The sequence below is a fragment of the Zingiber officinale genome, chromosome 6B (genome assembly GCF_018446385.1).
Source record: "Zingiber officinale cultivar Zhangliang chromosome 6B, Zo_v1.1, whole genome shotgun sequence".
NCBI classification, from domain to species: domain Eukaryota; kingdom Viridiplantae; phylum Streptophyta; class Magnoliopsida; order Zingiberales; family Zingiberaceae; genus Zingiber; species Zingiber officinale.
This window is the reverse complement of record NC_055996.1, coordinates 122,097,183-122,115,869: the sequence shown is the minus strand read 5'-3', so window position 1 is coordinate 122,115,869 and position 18,687 is coordinate 122,097,183. Positions and strand designations below refer to the sequence as shown.

At 37.2% G+C, this 18,687-nt stretch overlaps 1 protein-coding gene across 2 annotated transcripts; it reads right to left on the bottom strand.

Moving 5' to 3' along the window:
- Positions 1-5,703: 5,703 nt before the first annotated feature.
- Positions 5,704-11,025, bottom strand: LOC121989303 (probable leucine-rich repeat receptor-like protein kinase At5g63930). 2 transcript variants are annotated; one of them, XM_042543258.1, is made up of 4 exons: positions 10,699-11,025; positions 10,160-10,585; positions 6,972-10,006; positions 5,704-6,361 (listed from the first exon to the last, which is right to left on the bottom strand). In XM_042543258.1, the coding sequence occupies exons 3-4, from the start codon at positions 9,907-9,909 to the stop codon at positions 5,982-5,984; spliced, it is 3,318 nt and encodes a 1,105-aa protein (XP_042399192.1). In that variant the 5' UTR covers positions 9,910-10,006; positions 10,160-10,585; positions 10,699-11,025; the 3' UTR covers positions 5,704-5,981. The 2 variants fall into 2 exon arrangements, with proteins under 2 accessions (XP_042399192.1, XP_042399191.1); XM_042543257.1 differs by having other exon boundaries at positions 10,160-11,025.
- Between the last annotated feature and the right edge of the window lie 7,662 nt (positions 11,026-18,687).

The following is an 18,687-nucleotide window of genomic DNA, read 5'->3' as shown; positions in this document are numbered from 1 at the left end:
AGCAGCGACTCGTTGCCTAGCGAAGCAATGGTCGCTTCGTATGAGACTGCTCATGAACCTGCCACACGAGAAGCGGCTGCTCGTTGTGCTACTCGTTGCCTGGCAAGGCAACGACTGCCTCATGAGCTGCCGATGCTTGTTCCTTCGCTGCCATCTTTCAAGTGGTTGACGCTCTGTACCTCCTCGTCGGCGAGGGAATATTTTCTTTTTTGCTAAAGAAGAAATAAATTGTTGAAGTTACCTTTCCGCAAAGAAATCCTTGATTGCTACAGAGAGAAAGGAGACGACGCTACGATCTGGAGAGGAAGGAAGCAACGCTGTAGTATAGGGAGGAAGAAGACGGCGTGCAGAGAAGGAGACGGCGTATTAATGATTAAGGGTAAAAAAAATCAACTCTTATAACAGTAATATGCTTATTAATTTAAAAGTACAATGACATTTATAAAATTTGTCACTATAAAAAGTCTAATTAGATATTTTATTTTTAAAGTTAATCTGTTTTAATAAGTGTCATTAAAATATATTTATAATTACATTTTTAAATAAATGTCATTAAGAAAATGTATTTATGTACTCAATTTTAGAAAGAATTTAATTTCAGTTTCTAAATTGTATTTGGATGGATATTCAGTTTCCTTTAGTAATAATGTCGTTATAAAGAGAAATAAGGTGATTATCTGTTCTGGTGCATTGGTTGACAATTTATATACTTTAAATCCAATTTCTCCCACAAAATAAAATATGGAAATTAATAACACATCTTCTAACTCTAATAAGAGAAAAGAACCTTAAAAAATAAATCAAACGTATCTTTGGCATCTAAGGCTTGGTCATATTAACTTAAGTAGGATTCAAAGGCTTGTAGCCGATGGACTCTTGGGTTCATTAGAATTGGAAAACTTTCCAACATGTGAATCCTGCTTGGAAGGTAAAATGACCAAGAGACCTTTTAAGGCCAAGGGGTATAGAGCCAAAGATGCGTTAGAACTGGCTCATTCTGATTTGTGTGATCCTATGTCTATCCAGGCAAGAGGTGGTTGTGAATACTTCGTCTACTTTATAGACGATTATTCAAGATACGGATACATTTACCTGATGCGCCGCAAGTCTGAATGCTTTGACAAGTTCAAAGAATATAGGGTTGATGTGGAAAAACGTCTTGGTAAAAGTATCAAGACACTACGGTCTGACCGTGCTGGCGAATACTTCTTTGGAGAGTTTAGGAATTACTTATCAGAAGTCGGGATTCAATCCCAACTATCTGCACCTGATACACCCCAACAGAATGGTATGGCAGAACGAAGGAATAAGACTCTTATGGAAATGGTTAGATCGATGATGAGTTATTCAGAATTACTAAATTCATTTTGGGGATATGCTCTGGAAACAGCAGTGTACATTCTGAATATGGTACCTTCTAAAACAATTCCTTCTACTCCCATGGAATTATGGAATGAGCGTAAGTCTAGTCTGAATCATATCCGGATATGGGGTAGTCCAGCACATGTGCTGAAGGGAGATACTGACAAGTTGGAATCACGTACAAAAGTTTATCTGTTTGTGGGATATCCTAAAGGAACGAAAGGTGGTTTATTTTATAATCCTAAAAATTAGAAGATCATTGTTAGCACCAATGCTCGTTTTTTAGAAGAAGATTATGTAATGAACCATAAGCCCATGAGTGAAATAGTTCTAGAAGAAATAAAAGAGGACACGTCTACTATAATACCAATAGTACAAGATGAAGGATCACAAAAAACTACAACACGTGTCACATATGATACACAACCGGAGACAGTACCTCGTCGTAATGGGAGGGTTGTGAGACAACCTGAGAGATTCATGTTTTTGGGAGTCTTCAGACTTGATCCTAGGTAAACATGAACCTGATCCCCGAACATATGACGAAGCACTCCAAGATATAGATGCAGTATCTTGACAAAAGGCAATGAATTCCGAAATAGAATCTATGTATTCTAATAAGGTCTGGGAGCTTGTAGAACCACTTGATGGTGTAAAAGTCATTGGATACAAGTGGATCTACAAAAGGAAAAGAGGGACAGATGGGAAAGTAGAAACCTTCAAAGCAAGGCTTGTTGCGAAAGGGTATACTCAGAAAGAAGGAATCGACTATAAAGAGACTTTTTCGCCGATAGCCATGCTTAAGTCTATCCGGATACTCTTATCCATTGCCGCTCATATGGATTATGAGATTTGGCAAATGAATGTCAAGACAGCATTCCTTAATGGAAGTCTTGAAAAAAAACATCCATATGAAGCAACCAGAGGGATTTATTAAAAAAGACAAAAAGCATCTAGTGTGCAAGCTCAATCGGTCCATTTATGGACAGAAGCAAACTTCAAGATCTTGGAACATTCGGTTTAATAAAGTAATCCAATCATATGGATTTATTCAGTGTCCGGATGAGTCTTGTGTATACAAGAAGTGTAACGGAAACGTGGTGGTATTTCTTGTACTATACGTAGATGATATTTTGTTAATTGGCAACAATGTCAAGGTATTATCGGACGTAAGGGTATGGTTGTCCAAACAATTTGATATGAATGACTTAGGAGAATGTACACACATTCTTGGGATCAAAGTTATAAGGGATCACAAGAAAAGAATGTTGTGTCTATCCCAAGCTTTATATATAGATACAATCCTTGCTCGTTTTAGTATGCAAAACTCCAAGAAAGGTTTCTTACCTTTTAAGCATGGAGTAGCTTTATCTAAAGAGATGTCTCCGAAGACATCAAAGGAGATAGAAGACATGAAAGCAGTTCCTTATGCTTCAACTGTAGGAAGCCTTATGTATGCAATGTTGTGTACGAGACCTGATATCTGTTTTGCCGTGGGCATGGTTAGCAGATATCAGAGTAACCCTGGACAAGGACATTGGACTGTTGCGAAACATATATTAAAGTATCTGAGAATGACTAGAGATTATATGCTAGTCTACCAAGCAGACGATTTGCTCCATGTGGGTTGCACGGATTCAGACTTCCAATCAGATAGGGATAATAGTAAATCTACGTCAGACTATGTGTTTACTCTAGGAGGTGGAGTCATTGCATGGAAGAGTGTTAAGCAGAAATGCGTCTCGGACTCAACCATGGAAGCTGAGTATGTGGCAGCCTCTGAGGCAGCCAAAGAAGCTGTATGACTCAGGAACTTTCTAATGGAAGGGCTGTTGCCTTATTGCTAATAGTTCATTCTCTAGGAGTTGCAATCTTGCATCATTCTTCTTTGAAAAAATATAGCAAAAGCATCCCATACTTCCTTTGGTATTTTGGCATCTCGGATGTGCTCCAGTATTTCTTCTTCAATTGTGATTTTTAAAGCAAGCTTTCCTTTACCTGCTTTAATCCTCCATTTTTGCAAGATGTCATTGGCATCTTCTGCCAGTTTCATGGCTTCACTACCACTGGCAACCTCCCAAAGACCTGACCTTATAGGTAGGACTCCATACATGTTGTCCGCTTGTTGTAGTTTTTGCTGTTGAGATTCTTGACTCTTACTAATTGAAAGTTGCTCATCGTGTCAAAAAAATTTTGATTATACCAAACAAGTTTGATTAACAACTTTGTACAATATAAACCTTCTCACGATACAAGATAACTCCACCAAGAACGATCACTTATCGCTCAGCTCTGATACCAATTGTTGAAAATTGGACTATAAACAAGTAAATAAATTACTTCAAAAACACTACAATACTTTTGAAAATCACTGACAATTTTAGAGAAAAAAAAAGGAAAATAAAGAATAAATTTCAACTTGGAAACTTTATACTTTTATTTTTCGTTGGATAATAAAACATGAATACAAGGAAAGTATTTATAGTACTCATCATGCAGATACATAGTTGATCAAAAAATTAAATTCTATCCATAAAAAAATTTTATTCCTAACCATTAGATAAAGAAATACTCCCAACCACACATTCTAATTTCTATCTATTAAATCATATCTATTAAATGAGAAAAATACTCCCTGTTACACATTCCAATTTTTATCTGTTAAATCCTATCTATTGAATGAGAAAATTACTCTTATCCATATATTTTTATTCGTATTCGTTAACGGATTGGTATTGATCTTCAACTCACTATTGACATATTTGTTCGGCTTACGTTTGGAGATGCTCTCATGATTATCATAGAGGGATACAATAGTTCCAAAATTACATCAGCATCCAAAATGTGTTGGGTCGGAGATCACCCACCTAGTGTATGCTGATAGACTTAGTACTATTTGCTAGGGGCGATACCTCATTAGTGGATATCCTAATTAGATGCTTGGGGGCAATTTGATAGAATGGTAGGTCTGCATGACAATTTTATGAAGTCAGATTTACATGGCTGAAATGAATAAGCGAACCAACCAAGCTTAGTTTGATGAAGGCTTCAGGTTTCAGGAAGGTATTTTCAATTCAGATTTCTAGGCATACCACTGGCATCAACAAAGCTTAAGATATCAAACTACAACTCACTCATTGACACCATCATCAACAAGATCATGGCCAAGGTGCATATTGTCGTACATGGGGAAGTTGTAGCCAATAGCATCAATACTATAAGGAGTGTTTTTGGATGCCTATCTTGCCGCTACCATTAGGGGTCATTGAAAAGATTTATACGTTGTGCAGAGCTTTGTCTAGACTTCCAAGCATCCCTGGTCTCATGGGCATATATTTACACACCGAGAGATAGGGAGGCAACGGATGGAGGGACATAAATTGGAATAAAGCCTTTAGCAAAAGTACTGAATCTATGACATATATACAGGACAAGCAGGACTCCTTATACATCAGGTGCATACACTATTCATACTTGAGCAGAGTATATCCATGGACATAACAAGCGAAGCATGAGGATTCCCCGCTCATAAAGAAATTATTACAAATTAGAGATGATATATCGGGTTCAAAGGGCACAACAATAACAACTAAATTGGTAGGATGGCTCGTACAAGAAGGAAAGGGAGTGGATGAGGCATATGACTACTTTAGGAAACGAGAGAGCAAATAGCCATGGATCAACACATCTGGAAGTCATATGTACAGTCGAGTCAAACATTCATAATATGGTTACTAACACATGAGAAGTTGCATACTCAAGACCAGCTACCACATGTTTTGGATAAGACTCGTACCTTTTGTATAGCAGCGGAGGAGACGCAAGAGCATATCTTCTTCTAGTGTGCCATCACCATGGCATTATGGAGGAGGTAGACATTAGGCAAGAGATGATCACATACAAGACGATGTTCCAAGCCTTCAAGAAGATATTCTGTGGCACCCAACTTCTGACAAAGGTCCAACACCTAGCCATGTCATGCATGGCTTACTAATATAGATGGCAAGGAACCGGTATCTTTTTTGAGCATGAGAAATGAATGTACAACGTATCTATAGGAATATACAGTATAGGTAGCTGTGATACCATGTCCAAGAACAACTTTGTACATCTTTTTTGAAAGCTAATATACACATTTACTTATATAAAAAAAATGAAATTGATTACTGATTGTATACTTCATTAGCTCCTTAACTTCTGCTTCACTAGGATGCGAAGAGGCCAAATGGAATTGCCCATGTGGGTAAAGGGAAATGTTTTATTTTCTCATTATACTAATGCCTTCAAGTACCAACATAGATAATCACCATACTCTAACTTCGGAAGAAAGTGTTAAATATATTAGATTGATAAAGTGATTGCTATAGTAAATTTAGTCGCACATTAAAACAATTTATGCTTCCTCTACAAATCATCAATGATGGGTTGGTATATAAAAAAAATACAATTTTTTTATCCCAAAATTCTACAGAATGGAATAACATGAATCCTGAAACATGATCTACTTAGAAGGATAACACATTCAAAAGGAAAAGAGAACTTACATATATACACATCTCTGGCACCAAAACGAAGGAACAACAAAGATAAGTAATTGCTATGAATGATGAAGTTATTGACTACCTGTCAACCTCTTTTGAAGAGAAATCCGGAACCTGTGATGAAACAAGGCTGGCGGCCTTCTGTTTGGACTCAACCAACATTAATACAACTTCCTGCATGGCTGGTCTGTCTAACGGTGATGAGTTTGTACAAAGCAAAGCAATTTTCAAGACCATTATCATGTGATCCACAGCAATTCCATCTTCCAGATTAAGTTTACTATCAAGTATTCCAGAAGACAGAGAGTTGTTCTTTATATACGTCCTTACCCATGTAACAAGGTCCCCTCCCTGGTCTAATGGCTGAACAGGTGTTCTTCCAGTCAGGAGTTCAAGTAGAACAACTCCATAACTGTAGATGTCACATTTCTCCGTAATTTTCATGGTATATGCATATTCTGTCAGAAAAGGTTGGTCAGGCATAATAACAAAAATACATGACAAAACTCAATATTATTCTTTCTAATACAAGAAAAAATAACAAAAGCACACAAAAAAAATCAGGGTGTCACATCACATTGGTGTCATATCTCAAAAACAAGCTAAAAACAACTTATTAAATTTTCATATTTGACTACAAGAGATAAGGAGTAAAGTCAAACAAGTATGGTAATCGTTGACAAACATAGTCAATTAGTCATATACTGAATATATCCTGAAGGAATTATCGAGCAGACTTATTTGAGGCTTCGAAACATACGAATACCACTGAGCAAGCCAAAATGGATAATTTCTAAGATCAAAATAGATAAAAGGGCTAAAATACATGAATTTCACATTTAGACCAATTGACTAATAGGAGGCTAAAACTGATTAAACTTTATCATAAACTTTTTTCCCTAAAACATCTTAGCTCTCACCAACTGAAGAAAAGACATCACTAACTTTCATGAATGAGCCAAACTCAGTCAAATAATTTTTTCATCAAGAGTTCAAAGTAATTTAAATTAGAGAACCACAGAAGAGATAAAGAAACTGAGAAGAGCTAATGATATTAGTATGACTCACCAGGTGCTATATACCCATATGATCCAGCAACAGCAGACATTGACTTTGACTGTGGCATGTCAATAACTTTTGCTAATCCAAAATCACCAACATGAGCTTCAAAGTTTTCATTGAGCAGAATATTGTTCGACTTGATATCTCTGTGAATGATGCAGGGTTTGCAACCATGATGTAAATATGAGAGGCCCTCAGCAGCACCAAGTGCAATCATGTAACGTGTTTCCCAGTCAAGAGTAGATGAAAATTCCCCATGAAGTAACTCGCCGAGGCTACCTCTTGCCATGTACTCATAAAGTAGAAGGTTTGAACACTGGTGATAAGAGAATCCATAGAGCTTTACAATGTTTCGATGCCTTATCTTTCCAAGAGTCAAAATCTCTGCATGGAAACTATTCTCAGTATAGTTACCTTCTCTGTTAGAGGCCAACTTTTTCACAGCAATTGTTTGCCCAGATTTCAATAGTGCTCTGTACACCGTCCCACAAGCACCCCTTCCAATTACAAAACTCTCATCAAAATCATTTGTAGCAGAAACAATGTCTTGAAAGGTAACCTTTTCTTTTGGGAACATACATGTGCCTGAAGTTGTATTACGTAGTTGTTTGTCTTGAAAAGGAGAAATTGTCTCAATAGGTCTTCTGAGAATACACACCATTATAGTAACAAGAACAAGAGAAATTCCTCCAACAGCAGTGAAAATAATAGTCACAGTCCTACTCAATGAAGTATTTGTTCTAGGTGATGATGTAGATAATGATGGTGGCAAACCACAACCAACAAGAGGTTTACCACAGAGATCTTTATTTCCTATGAAGCTACACAAAGTCATGTAACGGAAAAGTGGAATAGAAGGTATAGGTCCTGTGAGATCATTATATGAAAGATTAAGTCCTAGTAAGCTAGACAGATTGGCAAATGAAGATGGAATTTCACCAGTCAAATGATTATTGTTCAGCAAAAGGAACTCCAGCAATGCAAGATTGCCAAGCTCCTCTGGAATATTTCCTGAAAGATCATTGTAGCTAAGATTCATTGCAATTTGTAAACTTGAAAGTCCGCCCAATTCCTTAGGTATTGAACCAAAAAATTCATTACCACCCATCTGCAGCTCCATTAAATGAGAGAGCTTCCCTATGATAGGAGGTATTATTCCTGATAACTTGTTATCAGAAATCACAAACCGTTCCAACTGGACAAGGTTTATTTCATCAGGCAATGTGCCAATAAATTGATTCTGGCTGAGATCCAGTCGTTGAAGCATCCTGCCTTTAAAAATCTCCTGAGGTAAGCTTCCTCCAATTTTATTGGACGAGATGTTAAGGATAACCAACAGTGACAAATTACATAGCTCCCGTGGCAACTCATGTGTAAAAAAGTTGTTAGGAAGATTGAGCCTCTGCAAAGCTTTGCATTGTCCTATCTCTGGTGGAATGGGACCACTGAATCTGTTCTCATCTAACTCAATGGCAGTCAGATTAACCAGCTTGCACAAATCTGAGGGAAAGCTTCCTGTCAGGCTGTTCTTACCAAGACGAAGCTGCACCAAGGATCTACAATTTATAACTTCACTAGGAATGTTGCCGGTCAAATTGTTAGACCATAAATTCAACAAAATAAGGTTCGAGTGCCTACAAAGATACCTTGGAATTTGCCCACTGAGATTATTTTCTGAAAAGTCAACCACCCAAAGTGAACTGTACACCCCAAGTTTCTGAGGTATAGTGCCGGACAACATATTGTTAAAAAGTTGTAACTGAGTTAAATTTGTCATATCCTGAAATCCAAGAGGAATAGGCCCGTCCAGAGAGTTTATTGAGAGATCAAGCTTACTTAAGTTCCTTAATCCACTCAATTCAGGTGGAATAAATCCTCTAAGATCATTCTGGAACAGGTGAAGCAAGTATAAGCCTTTAATGTTACATAACTCAGATGGTATTTTTCCAGTCAATATATTCTCTGATAAATCTATTTCTGTAGCCCGAGTAAGATTGCCAATTGTCTTTGGGATCGTTCCGTTCAATGAATTCCTGTACAGATATAACTTCTCCAAATTGTTCAGCCTTCCAATGTCTTCAGGTATACCACCGACAAGGTTATTTTGGTAAAGTGCAAGCGTCACAAGCTGAGTACAGTTTCCAATCTCCTTAGGGATACATCCAGAAAGTTGGTTGTCCCATAGAACCAGTTCAGTCAAACTTGGCAACTTCCCAATCTCCTTGGGAATTTCACCTTCTAGTTGGTTTTGGGCAAGACCAAATCGTTTCATGTTCCGACACTCACTGACTTCAACAGGAATGCTACCAGTTATCAGATTTTGCCCCATTCTCAAAACAGATAGGTTCTTGAGCTTGCCGATGGAGCGCGGTAAAGGACCCGTAATGTTGTTGGAGTAGGCTACAAGTTCAAGAAGGGATGAAAGTCCTCCAATTGATTCAGGGAGCTGACCACATAGTTTATTATTACACAAGTTGCACTTTAGTAAAGAAGAAAGGCTACCCAATTCATGAGGGATTTCACCTTCAAATTTATTGTTATTCAGATACAATACTTCTAACTTTGAACAATTACTGATCTCCCTAGGGATTGCCCCAGAGAATTCATTGAAGGAAAGATCAAGAACAGTTAAGTGAATCAATCCACCAATTCTTGGGGAAATAATTCCAGATAAATTCATGGAGTTCAGATGAAGACCAACTACTATACCATCAGAAGTGCAACTAACACCTTTCCACTGACAGGGTATAAGATCATTAGCATTCCAACTATCTAGGTGGTAAAAAGCATCTGCCATGTTGCTCTTCAGATTCAATAGGTATTGCCCTTCTATGTTTACCCCTTCAGAAGTATATATAAATAGAAAGGCTAGTAGTAACACAAACTTAAGAACCACCAAACGGAAAACTCTTTCAGAATTTATTACCTCGGACGTTGTTACCATTGTAGGCACAAAGATTAACAGCTAAAGTGGAGAAGGGAAGCTTTATGGCAGTAAGAACAAAGGCAACGCGGCCATATAAACCGCAGCACACCTTTTTCTGACAAGCATAACAGAAGAAAAAGGAAAAAAAATTCATCATGCTGCAAGAAAGCATGAGAAGTTTAAAAAAAAACAGCCAAGCAGAGAACCAGAAGCCTTTAGAAATCAAGTTAAACATTCAAAGAAAGCCTAATTAGAAGAATGGAAATACCTCCACGGTTCTGAAGTCTTATCTAGTCCTGACACCAAAAATGCAGTGCTTTGTGCACAAACATAATAAGCCAGAAGTAGCTTCCAAATAAAATAAGTTGAAATCACTGACATCAACTCCAAAAGCAAAACTTTTCTTCAAGCAAGTCAGATTTTATATCCAGTATCCTGAGCTAGAAGACACAATAGAGTAACCAAAATGGCCAGGTCCTCGGTTGGGATACTTCGATCCAAAATTCTTTTGCCTAACACTGGAAAAGAACTTCCGTCACAATTCCATCCTACAATCAATCCAAAAGCCAAGAAGTCCAAGTGGCCCAGTGAACAGAGTCCACTCAATCCAAACCGGCCTCAGCTTTGCGACTTCCTTGCCAAAGGCACCAAAGTTTTTCCAAAATCTATATCCATATGACTCTCTACTTTACCTCTACCAAAAAGAACAAGACGTTTAGCGAACATTGCCAAATTTTTGAGGCAACACTAGGATTAGAACCTCCTCGGTCCCAATGTCAAGAGAACTTCTTTCTGCACGAAACTCACCAGTCAAAAGTAATAGTCGGATCCAGCAGCGAAATCGAAGCAATTATTCCTTCGGTAAAGAGATTGAAAGTGATCATATGTCACAGGAAATCGCAAATCTCGGAACCTTTTCGTAGGCGTAATCTTTACGGGATCAACCTTTCTACAGCGAAAGTGCCGACTTTTTTCTTGTCTTTCGCCGTTTTGCCCCGCCGATGCACGGAATCTAGCTCGATTCAGTCGCTTCAACTCTGGAACTCCACGCGTACAGCACACTCATCCCTTGCTCCTGCCTCGCTTTTTGAAAGCTCCATCCACCCACCCATACCGTCGATCCGAGTAAGCAGTTTCGAGACGCAAGGTCAAAATTAGGGAGAGACGAGCTCGGGCTAAATTTTGAAGTGTTGAATCTTATTTGATAAATCTGATCGAGTTGAGTTAAATTAAGTTTTTAAAATAATTGTTCAAATTTAACATATTTTATTTTACATAATTTTGAGTTTGATTAAGTTTGATTTAAATTTGGTTCGTTTAAGTTTTATCGAGCTCGTAATTTAAATTTAACTTGAGCTTAGTTCATTTAGATGTTACTGAGCTCTCAATTCAAATTTATTTGATTATTTAAAATTTTTACGTGTTTAATTGATTATTAATAGAGCTATCAATTTGGGTTGGGTTCATCGGGTTAGCCCGCTCCGCCAAATAATTTAAGCGGATTGTGTTAAAATTTTATCAACCCAAACTCGTCGCAAGTCGACCTGCTTAGGCATGTGACCCGCACAGGTCGACCCATGACAGACTTAAGTTGACTCACGGGTTAAGAAACATATGTAAGTTAAATTTTATGTCAATTCATTATTTTTTTGTTATAATTTAGAAATAAAAATGATATTTTTCATCAAACATGAGTAATCGTTTGTGTTTATTTATATTTAAATACTTATTTTTGGATACATTTGATTGATAAAACTTTTTTGAATTAAAACCTTCAAGATATGAATTTTTTATTTTATTTTTTTAATTTTTGATGAGCCCGTGGGTTGGCCCGTCAAACCTATAATCCACCTTGGATTAGGTTGGTAATTTTCTAATATACCAAGATGAGATGGGTTGGCTTGCCCCGCCCTACCCTAACAAATGGTTGACCCGCCATTAGTTGGCCCGTTTTATAGCTCTAGTTATTGAGCTTGATAATTTAAATTTGTTTCTTCATTTTATTTATTTTTTATTTATTTAGTATGTTGATAAGAGTTTTATAATGAATATGATTCATGAATATTGTTCATGAACATTATTCACGAACGTTGTTCATGAATATTAACGAGTTGAACACATATGTGTTCAAGCTTGTTTAATTAGTTTAATGGGTTATTCAATCTTGTGTGTATTGAACGAACATAAATAATCTTTTACCAAACCAAACATTAAGCTTGTTCACAAATGTTTAGTTCATTTACAACTCTAGGCAAGAGCGAACGCAATAATAGCTAAAAAGCATGATTTCAAAAAAGGTAGATCCGCTACCTTAACGACCCCCTAGTACTGACCCCACAAATATGAAGGGAGGTACATGCAGGTACACAGGCCATAGGCATATGGTGGGGTAAACCTCAGGTCGTAAGTTCCTGAGAATCAACTCCTGGCCATTACGCCAGAGATATCATGCACCCACCGTCTGCGCTACACCTTGAGGCAAGAAGCATGCTTTCAAGCTCTAACTTTCCATCTCTCTCCCTCTCCCTCTCTCCCTCTCCAATTAAATTTAGTACTCGGGTTTCTCCTTTCATATAATCAGGGGACGGACTATGAGAGGCACCTGAAGTGAGTGTAATAACCTTTTACTACAATGATACTCAAGTTTAGGGAGGCAGACTTACTACAATAGGGCAATGGATCAAATCCCGATGGGCACATGCCCTCAGGAAAAAAACTCTCCCACCCCTAGCTAACTTGACGTTCAGCTATAAACTGACTCTGTGATATACCTCCCTTCATATAACCTGGGAACAGGTTATGAGGGACGTCTGAGGTGAGTGTAATCATCTTTATTGCTACAATGGTACTCGAGTAATAAATTTTGTGGTAAGCTATAAGCTAACCTTGTGATTTATCTTCCTTCATATAATTTGGGGACGAGCTATGAGGAGCGTCTGGGTTAACGTAATCATCTTTTGCTACAATGATATTGGATAATAAGTTCATCTCTATCTTAATTTATCGGACTTCTACGTATCTTGGGTTTAACAGTAAAAGTTGTATAGTTATATCAGTATAAGTAATTATTCTAATAAATCTTAGGATTAATTTTTAATGGATATAAAATATTTTGTTGGATGTCTGACTTCCCTCGTACAAACATTTACAGGGCAAATATCTTTCATGATTTATCTCTTTTCAAAGAGTATGATGTTGTCAACTGAGACTACTAAAATGATAACTTGATCTTTTACTTCAATTGGGACGAATAATAAAGGGCCCTAATTATAGAGGGGCGATGTATGGACATTATCACCTTTTCCACACTCTCCTTATCCATTTATGCTTTCTTGATTGATTAATTATTTCAAACTAATTAATTTTGAATATGATTGGTTGGGTCCCATAAAATTTTTTTAGCAACCATCAAAATAAATTCAGAAGTACTACGATATTACATTGCTAGGATGACCTCCGCAATCAGAGTGTTCTAAGTTTCCTCTAAATCCTCTTATTGCTGCATCATGGCTCGTAGGAACAGTCAAACGGTTGTGGAAATGTTAGAACGGGAGTTTCGGCATGGGAACACGTCATGTCATACTAATTTTCCTATAAATAAAGTTGGTTGCTTTGGGATGTTATTTTTGGACGTTATAACGACAAAAATTATTAGAATGGAATGGATCGGAACGGTGATCATCTCGCTAGACAATCACGGCGTCCAAGGCTCTCCTAGCATGGCTTGATTGGGCGACTGATGGCCATGGGCATGATAGTGGTGGAGGGACAGCGGTGCATCAGTGCGTGAGCAGTGATGGAGGCTATTTAGAGTTTAGGGAGAGATGTTTTAATGAAAATTTAGGGGGCGTTTGGTACGCGCGTTTTTCATTTTCTGGAAAACGCGCGTTTTCTGAAAAATGGTGTTTGGTTTGCGTTTTCCGCGCCCGTTTTCTAAAAAATTGGCTATCGTTTTCTAGAAAAACAGAGAATGACAAAAAGTCATTTTCTGTTTTCTAGAAAACGCACGTTTTCCAGAAAATAAAAATGAAAACGATGCAAACCAAACGCACCCTTAGATTTTGATAAACAAATATAAGTTTATATTCTCAATCAACTCATACCTTTAATATGATAGTTCAAATATCCTTTCTCAAAGCCTAATCATTTATCTGATTAAAATATAATAAAATTTTATTATAAATTTTATAATATATGTATATATATATACTTCTTAATATTATAATCTAACTCTAAATGTTAAAAGTAAAATTTTATTTATTATTTAATATTTTAGGCATATCCTTAGTAAATCATTAAATATTTAATACTTATTCTTATTATTTTCATGATTCTTGAATTATCAATATTCTATAAGTTTATAGATCTAATTATGAATAAATAATAATTTATTATATGAGTTTTTAAAAAAATTATGAGTCAAATTTTTTATTATATTTTTCTCATTATGTTATTATTGTATAACAATTATATAATATTATATTAATTTTTTATGATTTTATATATTTTATTTTTATTATTAATGTAATTTTTATATTTATTAAAAAAAATTATTAATTCTTTATTTCTAGATATATATATACACCACAACCATTCTATTCTATGAAATAATATTGGAATCGAAATGATAAAATTCACGATGATTATCGTGACTGTTCTTGCGAACCTTACACTGCACCGTAGCTTGAGGGCTTCATTATCCTCTTACAAACACGTCACATGGTCAAACGACGCACCCATGCATCCGAAGCAAATTTGAAATCTTTCGACCTGTGAATGCAAACTTTCTACTCTCTCAAGCATTGGTCATTTCTCAAACTCGTGACCTTCGTGAGAATGCAAATGCAAACTCTAATCCACTATCTCTCTTATGATTTCATTTTTTTTTTAAGTAAACGATGATTATACTTATCCTAGATTTTCCTCATAGCCTGTCCTCGGATGATTTCATCTCTCAACCAAAGCAAATGCAAACCCTTTAGCCATTTCGATCATGATTTCATATCTCTCGGTCAAACCAAATGCAAACATAAAACCCTTTTGTCATTTCGATCATGATTTCATCTAGCGGTCAAAACTCTGACTCTCCCATCTCCTTCCTTCAATTGTTGATTTCGGCTACAATCCTTGTCTCATACAATGTCACAAGGTCAGAGTTCAAGCTCATTATCATCTCCAAAGGTGAAGTCTTAAGCTTAAATCTCTGTTTTTCTTTCACGCCCTCGGTTATTTAGTGGAGAAAAGTCGAACATGGGATAAGTTGTTGGAGTCCTATATAGCGATCATTATTCCTTTCCTTTGAGTTCCTTATCATCTCCAAATCTCGATTCCATGTGGTTGAGATCTCTTCTTAATCCGTGTTCATCATTGATGCACCCAAAATAATTGTAGATGATATCATTTTCATTTCTTTCATGGCCGCATCCTTTTAGGGATTCAACTGAGTATAACAACAATGGAGTATAATAGTTTCTGAAATTAATAGGGTTTAAAATAATTTTGACACATAATCACTATTTGATTGTATTTTGTCAAGGTAGATTGTATTTTTTTATTATAGGACAATGAAGATCAAACATCTTCTAGAAGAAAAATCAAATATCAAATTTGGAGAAGTTACATTGGATGAGTGTGTGGGACATTTCATAAGATATTTTTCAAACATTCACAAAGGGAAAGGGTTAGTCAAGAATACATATATATGAAAGACACACTCAACTTATAAACAGTTGGCCTTTTACTTTATTCCTCAGTATATTATAAATACCACAACTTAGGGATTACTAGTTAATATATTTGAGAATTAAGATTTTGAAGTAAGGATATCTAAATTCTCCAATGTGATTGTGCCCTTCTATTGGGATTCAATCAAAATTGTACATTAGAAAAATTTGAAAATAAATCATAAATTTAAAAGGATATATGATATCTCCATTGACATGAGACCTCTTGAGTAGAGCCCAAGAGTAAAACCACGAGAGCCTAGATTCAAAGTGGACAATATCATATTATTGTAGAGATATGTGAACATCTTTTAGGCACAACAAATGGGATTAGAGTCATGATCCAGATCAAATGTCATATGGGGCGGCATTAAACGAAGTTGAGGTGGGCTCGAAGCAAGTTAGGCTGACCAGATGCTCGAGGGGGAAGGCACAAAGCAGGTAAGAGTGATCGAATGCTCGCAGGAAGGTCCGAAGTAAGTCAGGAGTAACCAGATGTAAATGTTCGCGAGGAATGCCCGGAGTAAGTCAGGATGACAGGATATTCACGAGGAGGCCCAAAGTAGGTCAGAGTGACTGGATGCTCGCAAGGAGACGTGAAGTAGGTCATGAATGACCAAATCCAGATGCTTACGAGGAGACCCAGAACATGTCAGGGTGATCGGATGCTCGTGGGGAGGCATGGAGTGAGTTAAGGTAATCGGATACTCGCGGGAAAGGCCCAGAGCAGGTCAAGGTGACCAGATACTCGCAGGGAGGCCCAGAATATGTTAGGGTGACCGGATGCTCGCAGGGAGGCCCAAAACAAGTTAAGGTGATCGGATGCTAACGGGGAGACCCGAAGCAGGTCAAGAGTTGTCAGATTCAGATGCTTAGGGGAAGACCCGGAGTAGATTAGGATAACTAGATGCTCACGGGGAGGCCCGGAGCAAGTCAAAAGTGACCAGATGCTCCCGAAGCAGGTTAGGATGACCGGATGCTCACTGGGTTGGACCATGAGAGTAATGGTGGTCCTTCATTTGAGTAGATGATTGTTGGGATTCAATCAAAGTCCCACATTGGAAAGATTTGAGAAAGATCATGAGTTTAAAATGATGTAAGATATTTCCATTAGCATGAGACCTTTTGTGTATAGCCCAAGAGCAAAGTCATAAGGGTCTAGCTCCAAAGTGGACAATATCATGCCATTGTGGAGATATGTGAACATCCTTTTGGGAAATATGAAGAAAGATATTGTGCAGGTAGAGCTAGAGACTCATGACTCCAATGCTTCTAGCTCAGAGCACACGAAACTTCACACTATAGCTAGTGATAGAACGAGACGAGTCGTAAAACTAGCCACCAAATACGCATTTGGAGACTTGGTATCTTATGCACTTATCACTAGTAACGAAGATCCTACATCTTTTCAAGAGGCGGAACACAGCTCTGAGAAAGACAAGTAGATAGGTGCTAGGGCGGAGGAGATGGAGTCATTGTATAAGAACCAAACGTGGGATCTAGTGAAACTTCCTGAAGGAAAGAAAGCTATAGGGTGTGAGTGGATATTCATGGAGAAAGAAACAATGTCAGAGGGAGAAAAAGTGAAGTTCAAGACTCGATTAGTAGCAAAGGAGTATTCATAGAGAAAGAGGATTGACTATGAAAAAAATTTTCTCTCTATTAGTAAGATATACATCAATTAGAGTGGTGTTGGCTTTGGTAGCACATCACGATTTGCGGCTAGAGTAAATGGATGTAAAGACGACATTTCTTCATGTAAATTTAGAGGAGCAGATTTTTATGTCACAACCTGATGGATTTAGTCAGCCTGGACAAGAGCGGTTGGTTTGTAAGTTGAAGAAATCACTCTATGGATTGAAACAATTTCCTAGGTAATGGTACAAATATTTTGATTCATGATTCAAAATATATATAGGAGACATGAGTATGATTGTGGTATATATGTGAAGAGCCTTGCAAATGAATCACTGATTTTCTTACTACTATATGTAGATGACATGCTCATTGTTGTAAAGAAGATGAAAGAGGTCGATAAATTGAAGAGGCTACTAAGTAAGAAATTTGACATGAAAGATTTGGAAGAGACCAAGAAGATTCTTGGGATAGAGATTCACAGGGATAGAGGTGCAGGGAGATTATGGTTGTTTCAACGTAGCTATATAGAGAATGTGTTGGATAGGTTCAACATGAAGAATGCAAAGTCGGTGAACACGCCCCTGACGTATCACTTCAAGTTATCTAGTATACAGTGCCCAAAGACGGATGATGAGATCCAAGAGATGTCAAAGGTTCCTTATGCCAGTACAGTTGGTTGTCTGATGTATGCTATGGTTTGTACGAGACTAGATTTGGGCCAAACAGTTAATATAGTAACAAGTTTCTCTTAAATCCTGGTCGACCACATTGGAATGCAATGAAGTAAATTTTTAAATATTTGAGAAATACAATTGATTATTGTATCATGTTCAATAGACAACTGGATGATCCTTCAATTGTTGGGTATATAGATGTAGACTATGTAGGAGATTTAGATGACAGGTGGTCTACTATAGGATTTGTGTTCACTATGGCAGGATGACCTATTTGTTGAAAATCTATAATACAATCTATTGTTGCATTGTCTACTACGTAGTCGGGGTACATGACAGTAGCTGAAGCAGCAAAGGAAGCTTTATGACTTACAAGGTTGGTTAGAGAACTGGGTGTTTAGTACGATGGAGTCAAGTTGTTATGTAATAGTTAGAGTGTTATCTATTTGGCGAAGAATCAGGCATATCGTGTGAGAACCAAGCACATTGATGTGAGATTTCACAAGATCAGAGAGCTGACTGCTTCCAAAAAAATTTAACATGAGAAGGTTCACGCTACAGATAATGATGCAGACATGTTGACAAAGCCAGTGACCACAGAAAAGTTCAAGCATTGCTTGAACTTGATCCATATCTCTAGATGCTAGAGGAAGAAAGCTCAGACTCAATGCACCAGGTGAAATTTTGTTCAGATACTCATGTTCTTCGAAGGGATGAATATTCATCAAGGTGGAGATTATTGACGGGTAACTCATATCTAG